This window comes from Salminus brasiliensis, chromosome 1 (genome assembly GCF_030463535.1).
Source record: "Salminus brasiliensis chromosome 1, fSalBra1.hap2, whole genome shotgun sequence".
NCBI lineage: Eukaryota > Metazoa > Chordata > Actinopteri > Characiformes > Bryconidae > Salminus > Salminus brasiliensis.
In genome coordinates this window covers 17,578,544-17,604,120 of record NC_132878.1, presented here as the reverse complement: position 1 = coordinate 17,604,120, position 25,577 = coordinate 17,578,544, and the positions used below count along the sequence as shown (strand labels likewise).

Genomic DNA, 25,577 nt, shown 5'->3' with positions numbered 1-25,577 from the left:
AGCTTTAAAATTTAGATTTTAAAGAAACATTAAGTCTGTAAACATATCAGCCAATATTCAGTTTTAATATGGGTATTGAGAAGAGGTATCATGCCTATCTCTAAAATTTCTGCATCTTTTGGAGCATCCATTTGGCAAATTCAGAATATAAGTTCCTTAAAGAAATGCAGCCAAACATGGTTTATAGCAATCTGAAACCACATGGGTCTGCCAAATCCTCCTCTGAGAGTGCAGCAGAAAAACAGAAAAGCACAAGGGGAGAACACGCGATGCTTAAACAGCTCAATGAGACTGAAAGTAATTGCCCACAGATGGTCGAGATAAACGGCAGCTGCTGACACAGACTAAAACATGAAATATGAAATATGAGCACTGCAGTGAGACAATGCCATTTGTAACCTGTTTCACAAGAAGCATTTACTCTGTGCACCTATCAGTCGGCCCCCATTTGCCTATAGCATTGACAGATAGGTTAAAAGTCAGAAGGGAATTTCAAGCCTGTGTTCCTGACTTTCTGCTGCGGGATCTCACAAAACGTTCCCAAAAACCAGAAGAGCTTCAGAACTGATTCCTTCAAATAAAGAACAAAAATGTTCCAGGTCAGAGTCAACGACTTTGTTGGCAGAAAGAAGACAAAGTCACATTTATTTCTTTTATCAAAAAGACAATGTCAATGTCAAATAAGTTATTCTGGAGATATAGGTCCTCCTTTAAAATCAACACAAACTAATTTAGTACATTAGAACCACATTAGTCTCTCCTTTATGACTTTGGATGACAAACTACTGTAAAGAAACACTGTAAAGTATAGAAACAAGAAACAAAACAATAGAAACTTGAGATCAAAAAAAAAAAAGAGTACCCTGTCATACTGAGATTGGAATGGATCTTTAAAGAGTTTTTTGGGGACAGATCTTTATAGCGACAGTTAAAGTCAGAAAATGAACAACATTCAAAATATTTGTCAGAATATACATAAGTCCTAGTGTTTGGCATGTGGAGTGCCTTGCAAAAGTACTTTAACATCATAAAAGTCATTAGATTTGTCTGGATTACAAACACTTGTTCCAAACAGTTAGTATTTGTTTTTGTCACAAATTATTGAATATTTTGAAGATCAGTAATTTAACATAAAATAACAGTACAAAATAACCCTAACCCTAGTCATTTAGAATCCAGACAATTCTGTTGACTTTTAGGAGTGTTACCTCTTCTACAGTGGTTCCCAACTCTGGTGCCAAAAAAGGTTCTTTGTAGTGAAGCACTTCGCAACTCATTTGGAGAACCTTTTTTACTTTTAAAGAACCACTATATAATTAAAAGGACATACAGTAAAAAAGGGGTTTTACTCAGATTAAAGCCAGTAATCATTTAGGAACCCTTTTCTTTAAATAATGTAGTTGGATCAGAAGTATTAGAGCAAAACAAAGATGTAGAGAAAAGACCCGAGTTTGAAACCACAGTACTAGCTTAACTATTACAGAAATCTTCTGTAAAATCTGCATGCTTTATTTCCTACCTTCTTAGGTTAAACAAAGCAGAAGAGCAATAAAATCAAAATTAGTTGTGGTGTAACCTGTTACACTGTATGCCCAAAAGTATGCAGACACCTCTTCTAATTCAAGGTGCACCCAAAAAACTGCATATTTATAAATGATATGTTTCCAATGAGTTTCCAGTGATTCCAATCAAATCCTTACCGCAACGTGCAAAGCTGTCCCAGAAGAGGACTACAGCAAAAGTGGACAAAATTCTTATTCATTCATTTTTGATTTAGAAAAAGAAATAGCGCATATGCACCAACCTTTGGACATATAGTGTATGCAAAATGCTCCATAAGTGCTTCATGTTGTGTGAAACGCAGAAAAGAACAATAAGCTATAATCATAAGTATGTTGATGGTGAGCACTAAGTAACTCTGGAATGTTAAATATTAAATATTAAAATAAAATTATGACCAAATTTAATTGTTCTGGGCTGTAAAAGAATATCATTGGTAATCAATGCATGTTTGGGAATGTAAAAGTACATGTGTAGAAAAAAAAGATATGCCAGAAGGCATTATTTAGGTGTTACATTTCCTTTTAAATCACTTCAATGATAATTGACACATACATGAAATATTTCAAAGATGTGAGAAGATAGACAAGTGTCCATTCAATTACTGTTGGAAGGTCTGGATGTCATGTGAATGCTGTATGTGGACCAAACTGTAGAGAAGCATGCCTTAAAACACACTTCATTTATCTTACTGATTAAACTTACAAAGGAACAAACCTAATAAGATATCAACTAATACAATCAATGTACAACTTTAGACTATTTCTTGTAGAAACTGTAGTTGATATTCCAGAGCGATCAGTCCATATTTTCCAGTCGTTGGACATCGGGTGAATTTTGAGCGAGTTCTAACTATAATCTTTACAAAGATATGTATAGTACTATTAGGACTGGATTAGTTTTATATGTGTGTGTGTAATATGTATGACTGATTTGCATGGGATATGAAATCACAGTGTATAATGTAAATTACAGAAATAGGAGTGGCTATTCGATTTATCTATAGTTCACACCAAACATATTCCATTACCAATATGCAATGTGTTCAGATGGTCACAAGTAGAGAAGGTTTACATTTTTACTGAATCCTCTAGTTTTATGTTTATGTACCATAAACAATGTTAACAACACTGCTGTAAAACTCAAGCGCAGTAGGGTTTTGCAGCAGGACAATGATCTGAAGCACACAAGCAAGTCCAACCCTCAAAAGAAACACTTTTTTGAAAAGGTATTTGTTGTGGTCAAGTTAAAATGCTGAATTCAACAATCCCACTGAGATGCTGTGGCAAGACTTTAGACGGGCTGTTCATGCTCAAAAACACTCCAATATAGCTGATTTAAAGCAATATGCAGGCCAGAAGTGTGCTTTGATCCTGAACTCCACAGTGATGTAAAAGTCTCATTGTTTACGCTTTTGCTTAATTGTAGCTGTTTTCTTCATCTTCAATAAATGGTATGATCATGTACATGCTGAATTATGTGTTTACTTGTATTGTCTTTATCTTATGTACTGTATGTCTCTAGCATGGTCATTACTTTGGGAACGTACATCCAACAGTCAACACTGACACACAAAATGTCAGTACCCATGAATTAGGTTGTTCCCTTGAATTAGAACACTGAATATCCTTATATATTCCCAAATCATGTTGATACAAAAAAGAATATATTAGTTGTTTGTTTTACAGTAGGTAAAAGCCTCTTGAATGTTTACTGACGGGGGAGCATGTAATCTGTAAAAATGACTGACTTGGTGAATTTGGACAACAGTAGAATCACAAAGGAACTCCATCAACTCCTCATATAAAACTAATCCCGTCCACATAGTGCTTATGACTGTAATCCTTGACAGTACGTATTTGAATAACTACCGAAAATCAGGTTCTTGCAGAAGACTCTGCACTCAGAGTCAGCAAAAATGTCGGTGAGGGAAGCTGTTTTAAGAACGAAGAAGGCGAGATCAGTTGGAAGTATCGGAATGAACGCTGCCTGCTGCTTCTGCAGGGGAGGTCACTGAGGAAGGAGTGGCTGTCTCGTGCCAGCCGCCATTACCCTACACAGAGAGAGAGAGAAATATCACAGTAAGAATGGGCAACATGGCAAAAAAACAGAATGTCACAATAACTGATTACAGTTCCATGACCCTCAAACCTATAAGAATGAAAACAGAGACAGATAAATGGAGTGGCCTCAATTATCGGAGCATACAGATATCCAAAACATATTTTCTGTCTAAGCAGAATATTGTATTATCAAATGTAGAAAAGTGATTTTTCAGCATTGTTAGCTCAATGCTGATGAAACCCCACAGACCTGCTAGCAGAAATTAGCATTGCAGTGGTGGTCAATTCTCTTTCTAGATCAGTGCTGTGTCAGTTTCTCATTATTTCATCAACATTAGATGGGGAGAGTGACAACAAAGTGGCCAACTTATGAGTGTGTTCTTTCATATTTCACACTCATTTGTTCGGCCCAAAGCAGACATCGCTATTGGGGGATATTTTGACTAATTTGCATACTGTGATGTGGCTTTATATTTCTGTGTTGAGTCACATAAGCAACAATATTGATGTTATTTTAATAATCTGAAGAGAAGATGTACAATCTGAAGCAAAACGGAAGTAATTATGTTATTATACATCATACATTTCAGTTTTTACTGAGTTCAAACATTGTAAGAAATATATACACATATACAATACACACAGTATCAGCTAGCTATGGGCCACATAAAAATGCAAGAAAATTCTTCTACATGATGGAATCCTTATTGAGACAGAAGTGTGCAGTCTGTAAAAAACACTGATGATAACTGCATTTCCCAATTTCCCCAAATTCCTATGTTTAATTCACTATACAGTGTGACCGAGAAACAGTGTCCAGTCCTGGACTTCCTAATGTATCCAATCAATTACATTAGCTGTTCCCTTACTTTCCAGGGGGAACAAAATCCAGGATCAGAAACTGGATTCAAGGGACAGATTTGAAGACCTCTGCACTGGATGCTGGAAAATTGCTGTGAGGATTTGGTAGCATTCAGCGAAGAGAGCATTATCGATGTGAGATACGGTCATTAGATGATGAAGTTCTCGATCACAGTTGCCACACTTGAGGTATTCAACAGTGATCTGGGCTGAATTCACTGATTAGGAGGGGTGTCTGGGAACGAGCAGAAACATAGTCCTGCAAAAACCTTGCATCTCCAAAATAGCAATTTTACAGGAGAAGGAAAAAATACTTTACTTTCAATGGTTGTCAGTGTAAAACTATCCAACTGTTCAGTTCAAAAAGTGAAAACAGCAAAAATGGAGAGATTTTTTTGACACAAATTCACAAAGAATGAACAGTTGAGTCCAAAGAACATGGCATATAATCTTTTTGTATTGGTTTCCATTGAATGTTAAGGTTATTTCCTTCTCCTGTTAATGTGCCATTTTGGGGATATTCAATAAATCATAAATCATAAATATAATATTTCAATTATATGACTTTGACTGAGTTCTAGTTGAATTATATGTCAAATGTAGGCTGTAGTATCTTAGATCTAGTATGTTAGATTTGAGACTGTCAGGCGAGAACTAGAATAGATCATATAGTTCACACTCTGCATTTATGCATGTTTGTCAACGCCACAAGTCCTCCAACAACAGATCCCCCATGACCTAAATAAGGCAGCAGAAAGAGAGTTAGAGAGAGAGTGACACTCTCTACTCTTTGAAGCTGCTAGAAGATGGCACTTCGCCTCCGTGCCCTCGGGCCAGACGGCTTTGCTCGACTAAACCCAAAATGACACCTTACTATGCAAGCGCCTCCAACCACTCCCGCTCACTTTCACACATCGCTCTGTTGGGTACCCTGCTCCTTTTTTATCGCTGATGAAATGCAGACTGATTTGATTGCCTCACAGTGGGCGCTCAGCATGAATCCATGTAATGTTTGGTTTGAACAAAGTAAAAGTGTTTGCCATGGCTTTTACAGATAATTTCAAAATGGCTATAAAAGTGTTGTAGGAATTAACTGAACTGCATTTTGCTACATGGCTTTTGACACAGCAGCATACAGTCAGAGAAGTTCCAGCCTTATTTAAACAAATTTGGTCTGCCAATTGGTTTTCCAATGTTGAATGTAGGCAATAGCCTACATACAGCTATATGGGATCCTAAGTGAATAGGAATTACCATATGCAATAGTGCAATGCTAATAATGTGCCTTTACTGTCAATTACACTGGTACAGTACAAGGGGGTCATTCTTATTGCATATAGCACCTTAGAAAGCCAAGATCAAAGCACAGGGTCAGCCATGTTAAATTTAGGGCCTTGCTCAAAGCCCCAACAGGGGCAGCTTAGCAGACCTGGGTATCAAACCAACAACGCTTCGATCAATGGGGATCAAAAACCCAGAGCAGTAATAACTGAGCCACCATATTATCATGACCTTTGTGATTATATAATTCTTTATATGTCAATATGTCCATTACACAGATTCAATTTCCTTGCCTGGTGCCGGTTTTAAAACTTTTAAAAAAGTTCTGAAGGCTTTACATTTATGTTAGGTTTGTGGACTGTCTGTACCTGTTCGATTTTAGGTTTTTAAAAAGAAAAAAACAGAATCAGTCTTTCACAGAAACCCTTTGCTGTTAAAAAACAAAAAAAAAACATCAAGACTAGTAAGGGTTTCCCCCTTGCTGACCTCCCATGACAATCAATCTTGTGCTGTCTCTGTTCTTTGATATCAATGGTGGTAAGAGCTACCTGTAGCTCCCATGATGACAGTTTCAGGATGATTTCTTTATGTGTCTTTATGTTCTTTAGGGTGACCTAACCAGTAATGTTGCCATTGTTTTAAATATTCACATGTGTAAGCTATTTTGCGGACAGGGGAAGGAGTGATTTCTAACTGTCCTGAGATCTTTTAAAATCCCTTCCCAGACTCGTATGCATCTACATACGAGTCTGGGAAGGTGTCCTAACTTTGGGTGTCCTAACTTTGTATAATTGTATGTGTTTAGTTATATTACCTCCTTCCCTCAATATTGATTAAATTAAATTTTTAAGGCTTTTTTCACGTCTGTAGATATTCACGTGTCTGTTTCCAGCTGGTACAGAGGTGTGTGGGCTTTAGAGAGTTACACAGAAGTGAATAGAGTAGCATAAAGTAATAAGTACAGTAATGTCATTACAGTTTACACTAGCAAGGCACAATTAGTCATTTGTGCTGGATTACTGTTGTTTTACTACCCCAACACTGTTTAAGAAACTGCAGACTGCTATTTTTTCACCACCACTGTATTACAAGGACATGCTATCTGGAAGCCCCCTCCCCCCCAACCCTTTTTCCTCGATGCAGCCACCTCAACAGATAAATGAATCTTTAACGTGGCGACTTCAGATTGACTCCATTATAAAGCGCGTCTTATCGTCCCTCATCTGGGACGACGCTGCTCACATCTGTACAAAGCTGCAGGCAATTCCAGTTTCATATTTCATTAAAGTGATAAGGAAATGGACTGCAAATTTGCTCAGTGTGAGAGGGAGAGACGGGGAGAGAAAGAGAGTGAGAAAGAGAGAGAGAGAGAATGGTGGTGGTGGAGGTGGGAGGTGGGAGTTGGGCCCAATGAAAAAGGAGATATAAGCCAGAGAAGCCTGGCATGTCGCTGCCTTATTATATCCGTTTCAGAAAATGGAAATGAAATGTGTTTGCTTTCTCCCCTCTGCAAATGGCTGTATGTGTATGTGTGTGTGTGTGTCTGCAAGAGATGGAATATTAATATGAAGCCACACATTTATCTTCCTCTTTTTTCCACAGGACTGCCGTTGACTCTCCGCAGCTTAATCTCGGCTGTCGTCTTTGCGCAGGCTCGTGGAGAGAGGCGGTTTGATCAGGCTGGCGGCTTCCTGAATGGCTTTGGGAGGCCTGCTGGAGCAAGATTATCCCGTTCCCTTTCAAGGCCACATTCAGAATGGTTTAAGTAAGAATGTGTGTGTGTGTGTATGTGTGTATGTGTGCATTAATAAGGATGCTATGAGTTGCTAAAAAACAGAATCCCTCTTTAAACTTACCATCACTGGCAAAGTCATGTTTAGAGTATCTTTAAAGGGTGTGCACAGGTACTGAAGTACTCAGGTAACGGTCTGAGGCGCCAGTGTCTGAATACTGAAATATGGTCTTGGTTATGTCCCATTAACCATGAGGAAATGTCCAACCCAGCTTACAGAGAACATTATAAGCTGGAGTTTGAGAAAGGTTAGTCTGTAATGTTACAGAAATAACGTTCCTGGAACGTCCTGAGAACCTGCTATGTAATAATAGTTTGCGACACAGCATTATTAGAACGTTTCTCACACATTGCTCCGAGCAAGACAGCCTCATTCACCAATATCTCGCTAAGCATTTTCTTCTATATGTTCTTAAGAAATGTCCTAACAAAAAGTCTACAATAGAATCATGGTGTGTTTTTAAACCGCAAAATTATTTGCAGCTCTGCTCTTGTAATGATGGATCCCACTGTACAAATGTCAAATAAGAAAACACAAAGGGAAAATGTCTTCATGAAAATGGCATAAGTGGGTTTTAAGAAGAAACTTCTTCCTAAGAAAGGTTGCTGAATATGTTCCATTAATACAACTAATATAATATTTTTATGAATGTTATAAAACCTTTTTTTTGCATTTATTTAAACATAGAATAGAATCTTTTCTGAAATTATACTGATAATAAAATAGTCTACATGATTAGCTTCCTTTACTTTTGAAATATGACTAACTAATGTGGAAATGCCATTTGATTAACTGTGAGAATGAACAAATAAATGTTACTGCTCAGAAATGTTCTAATAACCAGGAACAGTTGGCTAAAAACCTGCTGAAAAAACAGGTTTTCACAGAATCGACCACATCATATAATCCAATAGCTCAGCAAACCAGCATTCCACCCACAACATTTGCTGGTTTTGCTGGTGATCAGCATATCAGCTTCCGTTGCTGGTGAAACACTGATTTCACGTTTTTATCAACACTGTAAAAAAGTGACCCTTATGCTCTTAAGAATTACACTTTGACACTACAAACTATGAGTCCACTGTGGAGAACATACTGTAACTTGTGTAGAAGACTGGTTGCGCTATACATTAGCTCATTAGCTCAGCCGAAGAGGCAGCCTCCGTCCCTCATCCAAGACCAAACTGATGTCCGGCCGCTATTTTAGACTTTATGCTAATAATGTCGCCTAATAAAGTAAGTCCATATAAAGTAAGTTAGCAGTACTCTACAGACTCTTACACATACCTAAATATTAAACATTTGTCAGAAACATTAAAAGGATAAAAGGATTAAAAAAATAAAAGGATCCTGACTGTACCTTGGCACAGACAGATGGCTCTAATTAGTGTAGAACATTGATATTATCTAGACTTTCTATAGATAGATTTCTTCTCATTTGTAAATATTGTTTATTAAAGAACCATGCCCTGAAAGGTTCAGTAGGGACATCAGTGTGCTTTTTCTGTCATCACTTTGAGAAAAACATTTTTTGGCAGCTTTGTTGTTAAGATTATAGTGGTCTGTTATCCTGGAAAAGCAATCCTGTTCCTTCATACTCACATTCAAAGCATGAGGACTATAGAGAGGATGACCCCGCAGAGCTTCACTGTAGCCCAACGTCTGACCAACACCATGCACACTGTCCCCCTATAGGGACAGAGAGTGGAAAAGAAAGAAGAATGTCCAACAGACTTGCTCAGACTGGGCCTTGGACCCCATTTACTGCTGGTCATGTCATGTGACTAGTATCTGGATTGTATTGTATGATTTTAGCCACAAACATTTACACTTGGTAGTCAAAATCGTCTCCGGTTAGAAATCCATTCGCTGTGTGAGATAGAATATGCAAATCTGCTTGTTGCGCAACAGTTATTAGTGGTGTCCCGGTTGTACTTAGAGGAGTTTTGGTTGTTGAATACATCTTGTAGAGACGGCTGTGTTTACACTGCTATAACATGCAACTCAAATGCGTCTCAGACCACCTCCTGAAGTGGTTTGAGTGATCAAATTTTTTTCTTTACACTTGCATTTTTATGAGGCTCGGCCTTATCCAGATATAATCCTGATACTCAAGACGCATGAAGTGACCAGGTGTAAACGGGGTCTTGGACTCTTGGACTCTTAAACTCTTATATTCATCTCCACTAATGTACTGTTTGTGTACATTTCTTTGTACTGTGTAAATTTAACTATTCATTGTTATGCACATATTTTATATTTAGCGCTTCTGCTACTTTAAACATGTCCTGCTGTCTACCTCACCTACATTGTAATGCAGATTTTACAGTAAAAATATAAATGTTTTGTTCAAAATTTCTTTTTTTCCTCTTTTTGTTTTGATTATTTTCTTATTTCGCACTTCTACACATTTTAATGCACAAATATTGCTTATGGATGAATTTAAAATACTGAAAAAATACATTTTACAATTGACATAGGTTTCATAGGTTTCAAATAATGGTTTTAATGTCAGTTTTGATGCAAATTAAGTACTACAGCACAGTTATTAAGACAAATAGAACATTTTACGTCCCACTATAAACCCATATGTATATATAAGTTTGCTTCTTCTAGAGTATTTAAGTTACTTTCAGATTTAAGTTACTTTACTTTTCAGAAATCAGAGCTGAATATCATGTGACCAGAGGCATTTAAACCTTTGCATATGACTGCATATTTGTGGGTATATGTAAATGATTGACTATATTTCAGTTACTCTGTTTACTGTGTTTTACTCATGTGGGCACTAAAAGCATTTGTGGTGAACTAGTGTGTAGTACCTGTGCCTGTCCAGTGTTATTGACTTGTGTGCGCTGATAAGATCCTCCATTCAAGCTGGGCATGCCCATGAACATGTCTCCTGAACCTGGCAGGCCAAAGGATCCTGATGAAAAAACAGGAATTATTAGCTTGTGATCTCATAATCAGTTAAATCAGTATGCCTAAGGATCATTAATAATAATGAAAAGCCCCATGTTTTTCCACAGTTATAGGCATGCGCAACCAATCAGGTTGTAGATAATTTAAATTTAGACATGGTCAGCTCCACTCATTAGCAAGGTCATCCCCATCACAAGATGCAACCAAGCAGGGAGGGTGAAGGCTCCCACCCATCTAAAGTGAGCAAGACCAAGTATGGACACCCAGCCACAGAAGGCAGTGACTACAGGGGTTTAAACTCACAACTTCCCATCAGCACTTAGACAGTTGTGCCAACTCAGGAGCCCTGACATGATGTATCCAAACAAGTGTACTATTACAATATCATGCCTGAGACCATGATGAAACAATGAGAATAATGAATTTCTGATATTAAATAAGACCTGTTTCTGGAAGGTGTGGTACCTGTGAACATGCTGGTTAACAGATTGGATTTACTGTCAGTTGAATCCAGCTGAAAATCTTCGTCTTTCATTTGGAAACCTGTGCAGGCAAAAAAAAAAGAGTTGTTCTAATCAAAGTTGCATGTTTTTCAGGTACTCTTTTGTTGCACTATACAATACTACACAAAGCCCAGCTCTGAATTCTACCCCATTTGCCTCCCAATTTACTTCTAGCTTCACTCAAAAAAAAGAAAAAGTAAAAATAGTAATATCTTTGTGTCTTAGAAATGTGTTGGGTCACCATTCCAGAAAGCTTCAATGTGTCTTGGCATAGATTCTCAGTGGAACCTTACTGTAAGGAAGGAAACCCGTTCTTCTAAATGAAATTCCTTCAATTAGAGTTTTAATACTCATATAACCATTCAACCAAGTACCCCTTGTGCCCTGTGGATGGGGGCACTGTCATTGTGGAAGAGACTTAAGCTCGAAATTTTGCAGTAACACTGCTCTCTAATGCCAGGTTCACACTACATGACTTTTAGTTATTCTTGTTGTCTTGTCTTTTAGTGGTTGTGGTTTAGTTTAACACTACATAACTCATCAGCAACATGGGGCTACAGATTAGCTACAAGATCTTTCATTAAAACACATGTGAGAAGTGATGCAATGCCAAGTTGTCAAGTTGTAGACACATGGATAAGAAAATGGATAAAGACACATCTTTCTTGCGCTCTCATTTGTGGTGGTGTACCTACAATTTAGTGGACAAGTCACCCCAAACTGTGTGGGCAAAAGCCATGCCATAAAGGAGCTGCCAGACCACCTCATTGCATAGGTGAAACATTCAGGTCCATTACCGCTTTTTTCGTTGCCGCTGGTGGAAACCGTGGTGAAGGATGACTCATCTGACCAGATCTCTGTTGAGCAGTGCCTGTGGGTTTTGCTCCACTGAGCTCTCAAATGTGCATTCATCTCTGTAATGTGGGGTTTTTGCACTTCAGTCCAACTATAACATCCTTTCATGTAGTCGTGGACAGACGGTTATTACGGATGCACTCTAACCACAGCCTGCACTGACATTCTCAATTACCTGAGGAACAGAAGCCAATTTTCAACACTATTTGCTGGTGTCTTTCCTACAGATTTGAAAGCAGAGCTCACTTTAGTCACTGTCCCTTTAGAAACACTGGCCAGTTGAGCCGTCTTTGAGACTGAAGCTCCTGTCATCATCATGCCCCGTTAATGGAGCTTCTTCAAAGTCAGTGAGATCTTTTTCTTCTTGTCATCTTGATCCAAAACCGAGGTCAGATGGAGAGTTATACATGCCACAGAGCATGGTAAGGAAGATAACTGCCCAATTATATCATACACAACATCTGGCTGGAAACGCTTCCCACTTATTTTTTCATATTTTTTTCCTTTCACCCGTAGTTCCCCATGTAACAATAATGGACTCTCTGCTAACACACATCAGCTTAGCATATGCTTCCTCTAAAGTGTATGAAAGTTGCAACTGCACCGTGAACTGCTGAGGAGGGACAAACTTTCCCTCCTTCTTAGTGAAGACAGGGCTAACTGCCACCTTAACCCCAGAGACCCTCACCAACTGGGGACAGAGCATAGCTGGAGCTCAACCAGGCCCCTAACCCAACTACTATGCTTTTCTATAGGGGTGCCCAGTCCTGGTGACTTTTTTGCTCCAGCTCTAATCTAACACACCTGAACCATATAAAGAAGGCCTTCACAGGCCTGGTGTGATGGATCTAAAATGTCCAGGAACAGGATTAGGCATCCCTGCTTTGCTCTCATTTATAAATAAAGGCTCCACAATATTCTCTGGCTTTGTATAGAAACTACTAAAAGGCATTTCATTGATAAGAACATCTCCTTAAAGATCCATCCACTGATCTTCAGTTATCTACGGTTCTTTAAAGAATCAAATGTGTCTCTTGCATAGAACTCTTTTCCCTCACCTATATATTTTTTAAAATTAGGACACACTTATTAATATACACATGAGCATATGTGTGTACCGTGGTTAGGTGTAACTGGTGAACTGGCCTGGCTGTTCTGCACAGCAGCGGCTGCAGCTTGAGTGGCCGTCACAGCTGTTTTAGCCGCGTACAGGTTAGCCTCTTCCTGAAATTTGCTGATGTTCTTCTTGTAGCGAATGCGTTTGTTTCCGAACCAGTTTGAAACCTGAGAGAGAAAGAAAGCCAGAAAGCCAGGGCAGTTTTAGATAGATTACGTTGCACCTACAGTATAATACATGAAACTATGGATAGGTGGGTGAAAGAAAATGTCTAGGATTTTGTTTTTGCAAACAGCTGCACCATATAGGTTTGTTTTTTCCACCTGTTGTTTCTTTACGAAATATATTCATAGATTCAGACAGTCACCGTCACATCAAAATCTCAGACCTCATTTTACATTGTGTAAACAAAAAATAGTACTTTAAAAAGGACATATGGAAAAACTTGCGCACATACACTAGGGTTTCTGGACTGCCTACCAATCCACTAACTGTGACATAAGGCAACACTGGACTGCCGAATTCTGTTCAGATTTTGTCTCCACATCCTACATCAAAGGAGGACACATAAGGATTATACCGTCCCCAATGTATAGCTTGAGAAAAGGTGCTCTATTTAATAGCATTATGTCGACATGGAGATGCACGGGAACTCCTCTGTTTGTGTACTTGGTGTCTGTCTGACTGCTTTTACTGGGTCACTACAACGTAGGACTGGCAATGAAACTTCTCTTAAAGGAAAATGCAAAACCACCTGTCTGTGACAAAACTGCAGACGTGAGAAATGTAAGTAGTTTAAAAATAATTATGCTGTGTGTGTTTCTTTGTAAAGCAGGTATAGCAGACTACAGCTCGGACAGAAAGTGGTGTGTGTGTGTGTGTGTGCAGTGCAGGAGTGCAAGCAAGTGCGAGAAAAAGAGAGAGAGTATATGTCTAATGCAGGAGAAAAAAGGGTCAGAGTAAGAGAGATATGAACTCAAGATGAAGTAAATGTTAGCTAGCTTGTGAAAACAGGTACTAATGAGAACTTTGCTGGAGAGTAACGTCTAAGATTTCATGTAGCTAGAGGAGAGGAGCAATAAAAAATGTAGAGGTTTAAGGAGTGGCTCATTAGGAGTGGACCATTTAAAGGAACAGACACTCAAACCGTCTGTTCTGAACAGGGCTGTTTCAGATGGGGGAAAATGGCTGGACCCTTGAGGTTTTGTGATTAAAGCATGTCACAGACACTTCATTAAGATTCCGGGAACAGTGAAAACTGGGTAGTGGAAAAGGGGTATGTCACTTTTTGTACAGGGTTTCATTCTGTCTTCTATAAAGTTTCCATTTTGGACAAATAGTGAAGTAAAAAAATCAGACACCAAAATGAAAATTTAATTAAATTATTGTGTAGAACTGGAAATAAAATTTTTTTAATTAATTTCTGAAAGAAATGTATTTATAACAAATGCAAAGATTCTGCATATTAAAATAAATGTGTGACTCTGTTAAGGCCTTTGTACAGAAGGTTAGATTATTTTTTTATCTTATCTCTTCCATTGAAGCTTGTGTTCAGATGACTCTCCGCTAGATCTAATCTGAGGCAAATGGCCAAACCAATACAAAGCCACACATGTTAAAATTTAAAACACATTTGCAAATAAATCCTGCATAGTGTATCACAAATGCATAACAATCTACAGGGAATAAAGTCAGGTAAGCAGTACTAAGTACTAATGAAATGTGTGAGGTAGATGGTGTGTGATTCTGTGTGTATAAACAAACAGGTGTTATGGTTAAGAATTCACCTGAATGTCCACCTTAAAAAGTGTACAACACAAATACTTCTTAATAGCACAACATTTCTCAGCTATGACAGTGACAGACTTGCATCGATAAATAGGTATGACGTCAAAAGTACTTGCTGCATATGTCTACAGGTCTGTCATGTTTTGGCAAATGCATACATTTCTATGATATTCGTTGGAACACTGCAACTGAATGGCAACAGACAACATGGAGGACGGATGTTTGGTGACGTACCTGTGACACAGTGATGGTGCTTCCCATCCCCTGAGGGCAAAAGAGAAGGGGCTTTTTACACTAGAAACCTCCTCTATGTCCTCGCACAGCCATATACCCAGCACAACACAACATTTTCTACCCCCATACATTTGTCACGCTTACTCTGCATCTTTGTATCACCTTGCCCTTTCAAGATCCGTTCAAATATGTGAGCCAGATTGAGGTTGCCGTTTGATGTTCCTCTAACTGCACCTTCACAGTGTCACAGTCCTCGCAGGTATTAAGAAAAAGAACCTCGGAAATTATACGATTTTACAAAATATCTGCTTCCTTTCCTAATAGTTAATGTAGCTACAGTATAACGGTGCCATATGGAACCAGTTAGGGTTCTTTGAAGACAATAACCACTTTTGTTAGATGACTATTTAAGAACCAGAACTTCCAAACCAATTAAAGATTTTCTTAAACAATATGTCCATGCCAATAACCATTAGCCTACCCCCCTCCGAGCACTTTATTAGGAATGCTATACTGTGTGAGGCCTCTGTTTGCTCCCAAAACAGCTTCAATTCTTCATGCTATGTGTTCCACAAGATGTTGAAAACATTCCTTTGAGATTCTGGTCCATGTTGACATGACATGATTTTTCAGGAGCTCTTTCATGCTCTACGTTTCTAATGGAAAGTGATCTACTGACTTCAGATTCTGTAAACTGAAGAACACTGAACCCATTTCCATGTCCATGAATCAGTTTGGGACTACTTTTGCTTTGTATCATGGTGCATTATCATGCTGGATGTAGCAATTAGAAGATGAGTAAATAGTGGCAATGAAGGGATGCACATGGTCAGCAACAGTACTCAAACAAGCCTCAGGGGATCTGCAAATCATTTGTCAGTTATGGCACAGCTATGTATGACCGGGAAACCAAGAGAGCACCACTGTCCTCACTTTAGCTGGGCAAATGGGATGGCCCTCCTTCTCCCTCCATCATTTTGTGCAGAGCAAGTACCTGTTGGCTGATGTAATGGAGTTGGCAGTTTACATTTTCCTTCAAGCACATTCAGCTGTCCGCTGACTTTGCATTAGGGTTCCCTGCCGCTGCTGCAATCTGCCGCTGCTGCAATATCAATGGCCATTGAATAACTCAACTGTCTCCCAAACACGGGTGGCTGTGGCATCACCAGGAATAGCACTTAAAAAATTTTCGTATGACATGGCCTGTACTTCTGTAGCTGTGATACCTGGGACTGCTCTAAACATCTGTTGTATTTGTAGAGAAATTTAGGGAATTCAGAGAGATTCAAGCAAACAAGTATATTTTTTCGTGACTTGTTCATTCCATGGTTCTTGGCATGGACATACTACTAAATACATCTTCAAGAAAGCAAAGCTGATTCTTATTTCTCATTGCCCCAAAAAAACCCTTGCTGGTACCCTTTCAACAGTGTTCACTTTCATATTTGTGGAAAGTTGCTTAAAACCTGGGGCGACTTGGCATTGCAACTGAAGATGTTCAACATCGTGGCTCACCTGTGAGACAGTTATACTGCACTTTTTGGCCAGCTCCTCTTTGGCCTCTTCAGTAGGGTAGGGATTACTGAGATGGGAATAGAAGTACTCATTCAAGATTTCTGTTGCCTGCTTGCTGAAATTACGCCTTTTCCTTCTGGAGAAGATAAACAAAAAAACAAACCAAAAAATATATAACAGTAGTCTCCATTTTCCAGAGATACAGAGTAGATTCCAATCAAATAGGTCTGTGGCATCCGTAGGAAGCAAACTAACGACCACCCAATAATTGGGTCAACACTTAGACAGTTACACCACTCTGGAGCTGCATTTACTGTGAAATATGTCGCCTGAACACACCATGTAATTATTTTACAGATGAGTAATTTCAAACTAAAGCTGCATATTATATTAGTTTTTAGTATTTAATTTACATATAAACATAATATATTCATTATATTATATTATATATTAAATATTCTTTTTATATCTGACACATAATGTAACACTCTATCCAGGATGGACTGACGGTCAAGAGGTGTTGGGACTATTCCCAGTTGGCTACTACTGTATGTGTGGGCTGCTGATAGAGAGAAACTGCATAAAGGTATTTGCCACATTATCACTTCTGATAGAGTTTTATATCAAATAAATGAAGGCCAGGCAGGAGTTTACTACCAACAGCCTGGAAATGTTCAAACATAAAAAACAGTAAGAAATACTAATGAAGTCAGAAAACAGTGATGTGGCCCGAACGTACCTGACCCTAATGCACTCTCTCTTCTTGTTACTCACTAATCTGTGACGTTCCCGGTGGGAGTCTACTGCTGTGGCCTGTTATGCAGTCCTTCAAGCAAATGATTCACTGGTGAGCAGGTTTCTGCCTAATTTACTCTAGGCTTAAGGAAATGTACATGCTCTGTCGACTACAACTCTCCTCTTTTTCTTCCTACAGACTGTCCTAAGTGTGGCAGTCATGGAGCAACATAAGTATTGTAGATGTCACGCTAAAACCTACTAATACACTACAGAAGAAGGAGGAACCTTCCTAAATCTCAGTGGAACTCGATATACAAGATTTTATTATTTTTGTTTTATATAAGATTTTATAAGATTTTATTTTGAAGCAGTCTGATTTCTGCAGTAATCTGATTATTTGAGTGGTCATATAAACAGCACACTCCAATTTCCTAGATCTAGATTAGTCTGCACATGCATGAGAACAGACCATGGTACCGTAAGTAAGCAAGCAGCATGTAAAACAGCACCCGCATGACTGCGACAAAACACTTTTGGAGCTATGCCAAAACTGAAGGATTTTAATATTCATATATTTAAATGTTATCAAATATGTTATATTGTGGCTCAGAAAATTTAAATAAAGTATCATGAAGTCTGGATATTACATGACATTTCTATCACATCTTATTCTGTATGTTTATTGGCTGGTAACAAAGCTCTCATTACGATTATCTCATTATCATGTAGACACAGATTTATAACATTATCTGATTACTCAAGTGCATGTAAACACATTTGTTGGATTACTGATAAAATCTGATTTTCTGCAGTTATCAGATTATGAAGTACATGTAAACACACTTAATGTAAAGAACAACTGCCAAATTTACATTATGCCAAAAAGTAAAAAAAAAAAAAATCACTTTGTAAAGAGACGTGAACAAGGCTATGAGGCTATCTACACACATCTAACACATTAGGTTGATGCATGGCAGTCAAGTGCTCCTTTATTCCCAGTTCTATATATACATATTAACTCTTTATTACACACTAAGGTGTATTAAGCAGTAACTACAGGGACTTCTGTGCAAACCGATGGGGCTATTACTTGTTATTAGCAGTGTGTAATTAAATGTTCAGCCTGTTGGTGGGCCATTGTCAGCTTAATTAGCCCTGAGAATTTAAGAACGTGACTTTTATAGGCTGTTTGACTCTGCTTTACATTCAGGACAGCTAACCCCAGAACAGAGATTGTCCATATTTACCTTAATATGTGTGCTACTGTATATTAGATACTATATCCCAAGGGTATCCCAAGATTAAAGGGAAAAACTGCATTACCATCTGAACCTGTAACAATCCATGGTATTTAATTTACTAATTCTCAGATACAAATTGGCTCTATACTGTCAATAATGATAATGCTATTCTTCAATTATCTTAGCTAGCTAACTGGACATATTTAGTAGGTGGGACCGAATGTGTGTGTGTGCTAATGTAGGGTGTTCTTAAGTTTAAGACTGGCAGTATTTGAATTAAACTTCAAATTTAAAATGCAGGCATGCTACTACCAAACCAGAACATAGATGCCAATGGTGACTATGCTGTGACTGGAGGGTCAAGGAAATAGGGTAGGGCTTTGGAACAGTAGATGTGGGTTCTGAAATGATGCCAATGCTTACAAAAGTGTCACTGCTCACAAAAAATAATCATGTGGCAATGGGTGTTTTTGAGGAAGGCCTAGGGGGTGGGGGTGTTTTAGTTCCTCTGCGTCGTGAAGAGTATTCAATAAAAAGCCAGAAATTATATTTCTAGAACATTTTAGGTTTTCATATTAAAAACAACAGAATAATTCAAACATTTGAACATGTTGCTGCCATCGAAGCTAACCTTAGCACTGCTAGAAAAAAAATCAACGGGCACTTAGCCAACACTGAAGTACTAACTGGACCCCTTGGTTACCATGAGGTACTACGTTTTGTTCATTTTTACAGAGACTACCAATAATTATGGAGAACCCTATACACCACTGGGCATCAACCATCCTGCAGGAAGGTAGATCTCCAGGATCAGGGTTGTTGACAACTACTGTACACACTCACTCATTGTAAATCAGTAACTCAGTAAAAGATTTTACATATCAAATAATATCCTAGAATAGAATCATATACATGTATCCCATACCATCATAACTTAATAACTCTGCATACATAACACTGACACATTCACACCCATTTCTTATCACACACACTGACCTGGCATCAAGGAAGCGGGAGCGTAGGATCATGACAGCTTCACAAGTGCTCTGCTTCAGCTGCATCTGGATGGAGCTGAACTTTCGATGTATGATGCCCACCATGCACTCAATCTCTTTGGGGGAGATAGGTCGAGTACGAGACTGCTCTCTCAACAAGTTCATCACATGGGTTGTGAACTCATTACATGCCTGGCAGTGACAAAAGAAATTTAAAAACAATGTACCCACAACAATGTATACAGTGTCCTGAAAAGGTGTCTGTCCCTTTCCTGGTTTTCTCTATTATTGCATATTTGTCAAAATGTCAAAATAATTTTAAATTTTAGTCAAACACAGTCCCAAGATTGCGGTAAAACTTTTGGAGCTATGCAGAAACTGAAGGAAAACAAATATTAATTCAAATTAGTTTAAATGTTATCAAATATTATATATTTTGGCTTGAAAAAAATGCTGTATCATCAAGTTTGGATTGTACATGATGTTTACGCCATGTCTTATTCTGTGATTTTATTGGCTGGGAGCAGAGCAGAACTCCCATTAACTCATGTAGATGTAAATTTCTCCCATTGTCTGATTACTCAAGTGTATGGAAAAGCATTGACTGTATTACTGACAAAATCTGCTTTTCTGCAGTTATCAGATGTGCATGTAAACACACTTAATGTAAAGAACAACTGCCAGATTCACATTATGCCCAAAAAGTAAAAAAGAAGAAAAACATTGCCTTAGTAAAGAGAAGTAAACAAAGCTATGAAACTGAAAAATATCCAACACATTAGGCTGATACATGGCAGTTAAGTGCTCCTTTATTTCCAGTTCTACAACAATGTGGAAAAGCTGATATCAAATTTTAGGGAATGTTAGTTTAAGTTAATAATCATATTAGCTGCTGATGTACTATTTTTTATGTTAAGAATGGCAATTATTATTTTTGAACTCGGGTGATGGATGTTAGATAACATGTCATGGAGCAACACAAATAATGTAGATGTCACATAAACATTCATAGAAATCTTGGAGCATTTCTATTGGTCCATTTATCATGTAATGTTGACACTTCGTAAAGAACAACTTAAGTACCAGGCTAGGCTATGAAATTGAAAAACATCTAACACTTAATTATTATGCTCATTAGAACGCTCATTATTTTAATGCGTTACAATTAAGTGTTCCAGGTGATGCATGTTGGATAACTTTTCTCTCTAAATAAAATAAAAATAAAAATAACAAGGTATTTTTACGTATAACTGTACATGTAACAAGGTGGCAAACCTGCTCATATTTCTCCAACTCGGTGTGGTAGATCTGCCGGATTTGGGAGAGCTTGGCTCTGTAGTCAGAGTGCTCAATGGAGTTATCGGCTCCACCTCCAACAGCTGCTGCTGTTGCCGCGGCGACAGCCGCCGATCCGCCCCCTTTTTCAGGACCGGATACGCCCTCAGCTAACAGCATGTTATCAAGACGCATCAGCTGAGGGTCAGGAGGTTCATCCTCATGGGCACCACGGATACTAAGACCTGTGAGAAGGCAGAACAGACATGATCATTCCAAATATATTAATATCTGCACATATTTGAATCTCTGTAAGATTATTAGATTTACATTAGTATTTTGGCATTATCTATATGATGCCAATTATGTAGACAATGGTAAAATATGTGCTTACGAGGGATTATATTGAAGTACAACTGTTGCAGGGAAGCCTGGGATAGAACCTAACATGGGGTCAGATATAAACCCCTTTTTTATGTGGTTAATTATGTTTCAATTGAATTTGCAGTTGGTCATGTTCCTAGATTCTCACTGAATCATCATTCTTTACCTTTACCTCCGACTGCCCAGTTATCTGGCCTGACCTGATGGAAGACTGACTGCTGGGCTCCCCTGCACATGCGTCAGACCAGCTGTCCACCCTCCTGCCACTGCTATCTGCCTAACGATAAAGTTTACATGGACTCTAACTCTTTGCTACTATTAATAATAATCATAATAATAATTATAATAATAATAATAATAATAATAATAATATCACCAGAAACCATCATTATTTTCTTTACTCTAACCATCACTACTATGATTATATTAGTTATATTACATTATGATTATATCAGCACACCTGAGCAGTAAAACAGTCTTATGTGGTGTCTTATTTTTAAATAGTTCTAACCAGAGGAGGATGGGTCCCCCTGTGAGTCTTGGTTCCTCCCAAGGTTTCTTCCTCCAGCTCTGAGGGAGTTTTTCCTTGCCACTGTCGGCTTTGACTTGCTCACTGGGGGTCTTAGACTTTTACCTATTACTGATTTTTATTACTAAAGCTGCTTTGTGACAATGGCAGATTGGATTTGAATCATCATACATCACACAATTCACACCTATTATGTTACAATCACCCTCTCAGTGGCTGTATTTATAGCCCAGTTATAAAACAACTGAGGCCTGAGGTATGGCCTCCACACTGCGGGGTTAGTTTAGACAGAAATAGGTTGTAGATGTCGTCAATATTTCAAAAACAGTATAAATGTTAGTGTGCTGAAACGTGCTGTATATTGTAGTTAACTGTCTGTATTTGAATGGAGACGTGTTTTTGAATTAAGGAAAGCAGAATTGTGTTGAATGTTTTGTTGTGTTTGTATTGTTTTACCAGCAAATGTCATCACACTTCTTAGCGTGTTACAGTAAACCCTGTCTACCTTGCTTGTATAAAAAGAAATAGCTTGTGGAAACCTTAAAATTAACATTATTTATCACCCACGATGCAGCCAAGACACCAAGCACTTTGGTATTTTGGTAATTAGCTTATTCATCGTTTCTTCCGAACTCAAAGGGTATTAAACATTTCTGTAAGAATTTGAAAACATTTAGCAACTAGAGTGTAAGGGAGGCCGGGATGTTGGATGATCCCTACCCCAGAAGTGCTGGATAGGACACCATGATTCCAGAGAACACAGTTCCACAACCCCTCTAGCTCCCAACTGGCATTAGGCATGGTGCCAACAGATTGATGTTTATCTGCACCAGAGAGACCTATTCTTCTGTACAGGGACTAGCCAGCTGTGAGAATGTGTATCTGAACTGGAACATCAGGTTTAGAAACTGAATGCATTCATTAGAAGGGGTGTCCACAAACATTTGGACATACAGCATAAAATAAAAGCTAGTAGAGCTAAAGCTAGAATGAATAGTTGCAGCGATGGTGAGCAGAAAAAAAAAACATTGGAGAGCTTAAAATGAGCATGTTTCAATTACACATTCACACACAATAATAATGATAATAATAATACAAATAATAATAATAATAAGATGAAGAATAGCAGAAATTAAGAGAATGCTCTCCAGAGATTAGTAGGTTTGCTAAAGATAAAAGGCGGAAGCAGGTGAACTTTTTAAATATTTAATCAAGTTATGTTTAAAGGAATAGTTCATAATCATTGATGAATCAACATGATTTCTATTATACCCCAGACACATCTGATCGACTGTGTCTGGGGTATAATAGAAATCATGTTGATTCATCAGTGATTATGAACTATTCCTTTAAACATAACTTGATTAAATATTTAAATCTATCATGCAAATACATACTTCGTGAGGAAGTATTAGTGAAGGTACTTTGGTTTGTGAGAGGTGGGAAGACTGAAACTGGGACATGAGATTGAAAAAAAAGCACATCAGCTCTTCTCCCTGAGGTGTGTCCTTCACAAAACAAAAAATATCCAAAAAGAAACATCCAGCTAGCTGTTTTTCCTCTGTTGTGGGGAAAGGAAGAAAGGAACAGTCTTTGGCTCTCTCATTTGAAACATGATTAAACAGCAGGACTTGATTAGTAGGTGATTAATTGCGGCCTGTTGTAAATCTGACTGATTCAGTGAAATGGCAGGAACACTAAAGTGGAAAGCTTGACTGCATCCTCAGCCATAACATGACACAAGGTTAGCCCGGTATGACATGATGTCTATCAGAGGTTTGCATCAGTCAGCGAGGTGTTTGTGCCGGTGTCACTGACGAGAAGAGGATTGACAGTGGCAGGTCACCCGTCTGAAGCAGGCGGATGGAGCGCCAGCAGCAATAATGCCTCGCTCCAGCAGCTACCATCAGCATTCAAGCCAAACGCGCCACTCCTTTGTTCCACGCCAATGGAGTTTTTCAACACTTCACATCAGAGGGACCCCACATGAGGGGGGAAAAAGCATCAATCTTAAAAGGCTCGTCAAAGCTGACAGAAGGTCAAAGAACAACCGCAGCGTATGAACGGTGTGTATGTGTGTGTGTGTGTGTGGGGGGGGGTTTGAAGAACCTCATCACCAATACAGTTGTGAGTTGGTGCCTGGATTTTAGCCTGAGGCAGAAAACGAAATAGCTCAGCCTATTTCGGGTGCCTACCACATTGATGCCTTTTCAGCAAGTCAATATTCATCACAACCAACCAGGTTTAAATTTACCACCTGGAGCTGAAAGCAGGCCTCCGAACTGGTTCGAGGAACAAACTGAAAAGGAGCATTATTTAACAAGGAATAAATACACAACTGCTAAAGTACACTAAATGTCCAAATGTTTGTGGACACCCCTTCTAAGGAATGCATTCAGCTACTTTAAGTTGTTCCCATTGCTGACAGATTTGAAAAAATGCACACACAGCTTGTCTAGTTCCTGTAGAGAAGTACTGTCAATGGAATAGGACTCTCTGGAGCAGATAAACATACCATTGGCACAGTGCCTAATACCAGGTGTGGGTATCTCTCCAACCATTTACCCCAGATAAAAGGGGAAGCATTTTTGCACAAAGCATTTGCACTAATAACTTATTACCTCACTGGACTCTATTTATTACACATTGCATAATTTGCACACTACCGGCAATTATTTATTATTCTCTGTCTGTACTGTGTTGTGTTGTCTGTCCGCACTTGTTTGTTTGTGTTGCACTTGTGTTCAGTATGCACTGTCTATGTTGCACCATGGTCCTGGAGGAACGTTGTTTCGTTTCACTGTGTACTCTGTATGTAGTTGAAATGACAATAAACCCACTTGACTTGACTTGACTTGACTTAGAGGGGTATAAAGCCCCCCAGTACTGAGCTGTGGAGCACCACAATTGTGAGATGTTGGTAAATGAGGAATTGTGTCTAGAATAATGGTGCTCCACCCAGTAGTTTTGGAATGAGGGAGTGGGGTATGAGGTGGAGTGGTGATCATCCTAAACCTCAGTAACTCTCTTGTTGCTGAATGCAATCAAATCCTCACAGGAATGCTTCAGAGACAGTTACTCCAACAGAAGCAGGATAAAATTTATTTTGAAGTTAGGATCAGGTTATGATTAGAGTTAGGATAAGATTAGGGTTAAAGTTAGGATTAGAGTAAAGATTATGTTAGAATTAAAGTTAGGATTTGAGTTAGGATAAAATAAGGATTAATGTTATGTTAAATGTTATGGTTAAAGTAGGGATAAGGTTAGGATTAAAGTTAGGATTAGAGTTAGGATAAGATTAGGGTTAAGGTTATGATAAAAGATATGGTTAAAGTAGGGATAAGGTTGGGATTAAAGTTAGGATTAGAGTTAGGATAAGATTAGGATTAAGGTTATGATTAAAGTTATGGTTAGAGTAGGGATAAGGTTAGGATTGAAGCTAGGATAAGATTAGGATTAAGGTTATGATTAAAGTTAGGATTAGAGTAAAAATCAGGTTAGGATTAAAATTAGGATTAGAGTTAGGATAAGATTAGGATTAAGGTTATGATTAAAGTTGGGATTAGAGTAAAGATCAGGTTAGGATTAAAATTAGGATTAGAGTTAGGATAAGATTAGGATTAAGGTTATGATTAAAGTTAGGATTAGAGTAAAGATCAGGTTAGGATTAAAATTAGGATTAGAGTTAGGAGAAGATTAGGATTAAGGTTATGATTAAAGTTAGGATTAGAGTAAAGATCAGGTTAGGATTTAAATTAGGATTAGAGTTAGGATAAGATTAGGATTAAGGTTATGATTAAAGTTAGGATTAGAGTAAAGATCAGGTTAGGATTAAAATTAGGATTAGAGTTAGGATAAGTTTATAATCCTATCATCTTTTATCATATAATATTTTACTTGTAACAATAGTGGAACCCTTTTGT

At 38.2% G+C, this 25,577-nt stretch overlaps 1 protein-coding gene across 2 annotated transcripts in view; it reads right to left on the bottom strand.

The window, feature by feature from the left end:
- Nucleotides 1–588: 588 nt before the first annotated feature.
- Nucleotides 589–25,577, bottom strand: part of pbx3a (pre-B-cell leukemia homeobox 3a) — a 58,651-nt gene continuing 33,662 nt past the window's right edge. Inside the window, exons 3-11 of one of the 2 annotated variants that reach the window (XM_072673708.1) lie at nucleotides 20,742–20,986; nucleotides 19,468–19,658; nucleotides 16,493–16,628; nucleotides 14,978–15,007; nucleotides 12,957–13,122; nucleotides 10,946–11,023; nucleotides 10,381–10,484; nucleotides 9,161–9,247; nucleotides 589–3,613 (exon numbers count right to left, since the gene is read on the bottom strand). In XM_072673708.1, coding sequence (XP_072529809.1) covers nucleotides 3,521–3,613; nucleotides 9,161–9,247; nucleotides 10,381–10,484; nucleotides 10,946–11,023; nucleotides 12,957–13,122; nucleotides 14,978–15,007; nucleotides 16,493–16,628; nucleotides 19,468–19,658; nucleotides 20,742–20,986 — 1,130 coding nt within the window. In that variant the 3' untranslated portion in view covers nucleotides 589–3,520. The remainder of the gene's footprint in view (nucleotides 3,614–9,160; nucleotides 9,248–10,380; nucleotides 10,485–10,945; nucleotides 11,024–12,956; nucleotides 13,123–14,977; nucleotides 15,008–16,492; nucleotides 16,629–19,467; nucleotides 19,659–20,741; nucleotides 20,987–25,577) is intronic. The other variant, XM_072673715.1, reaches the window with a different exon arrangement.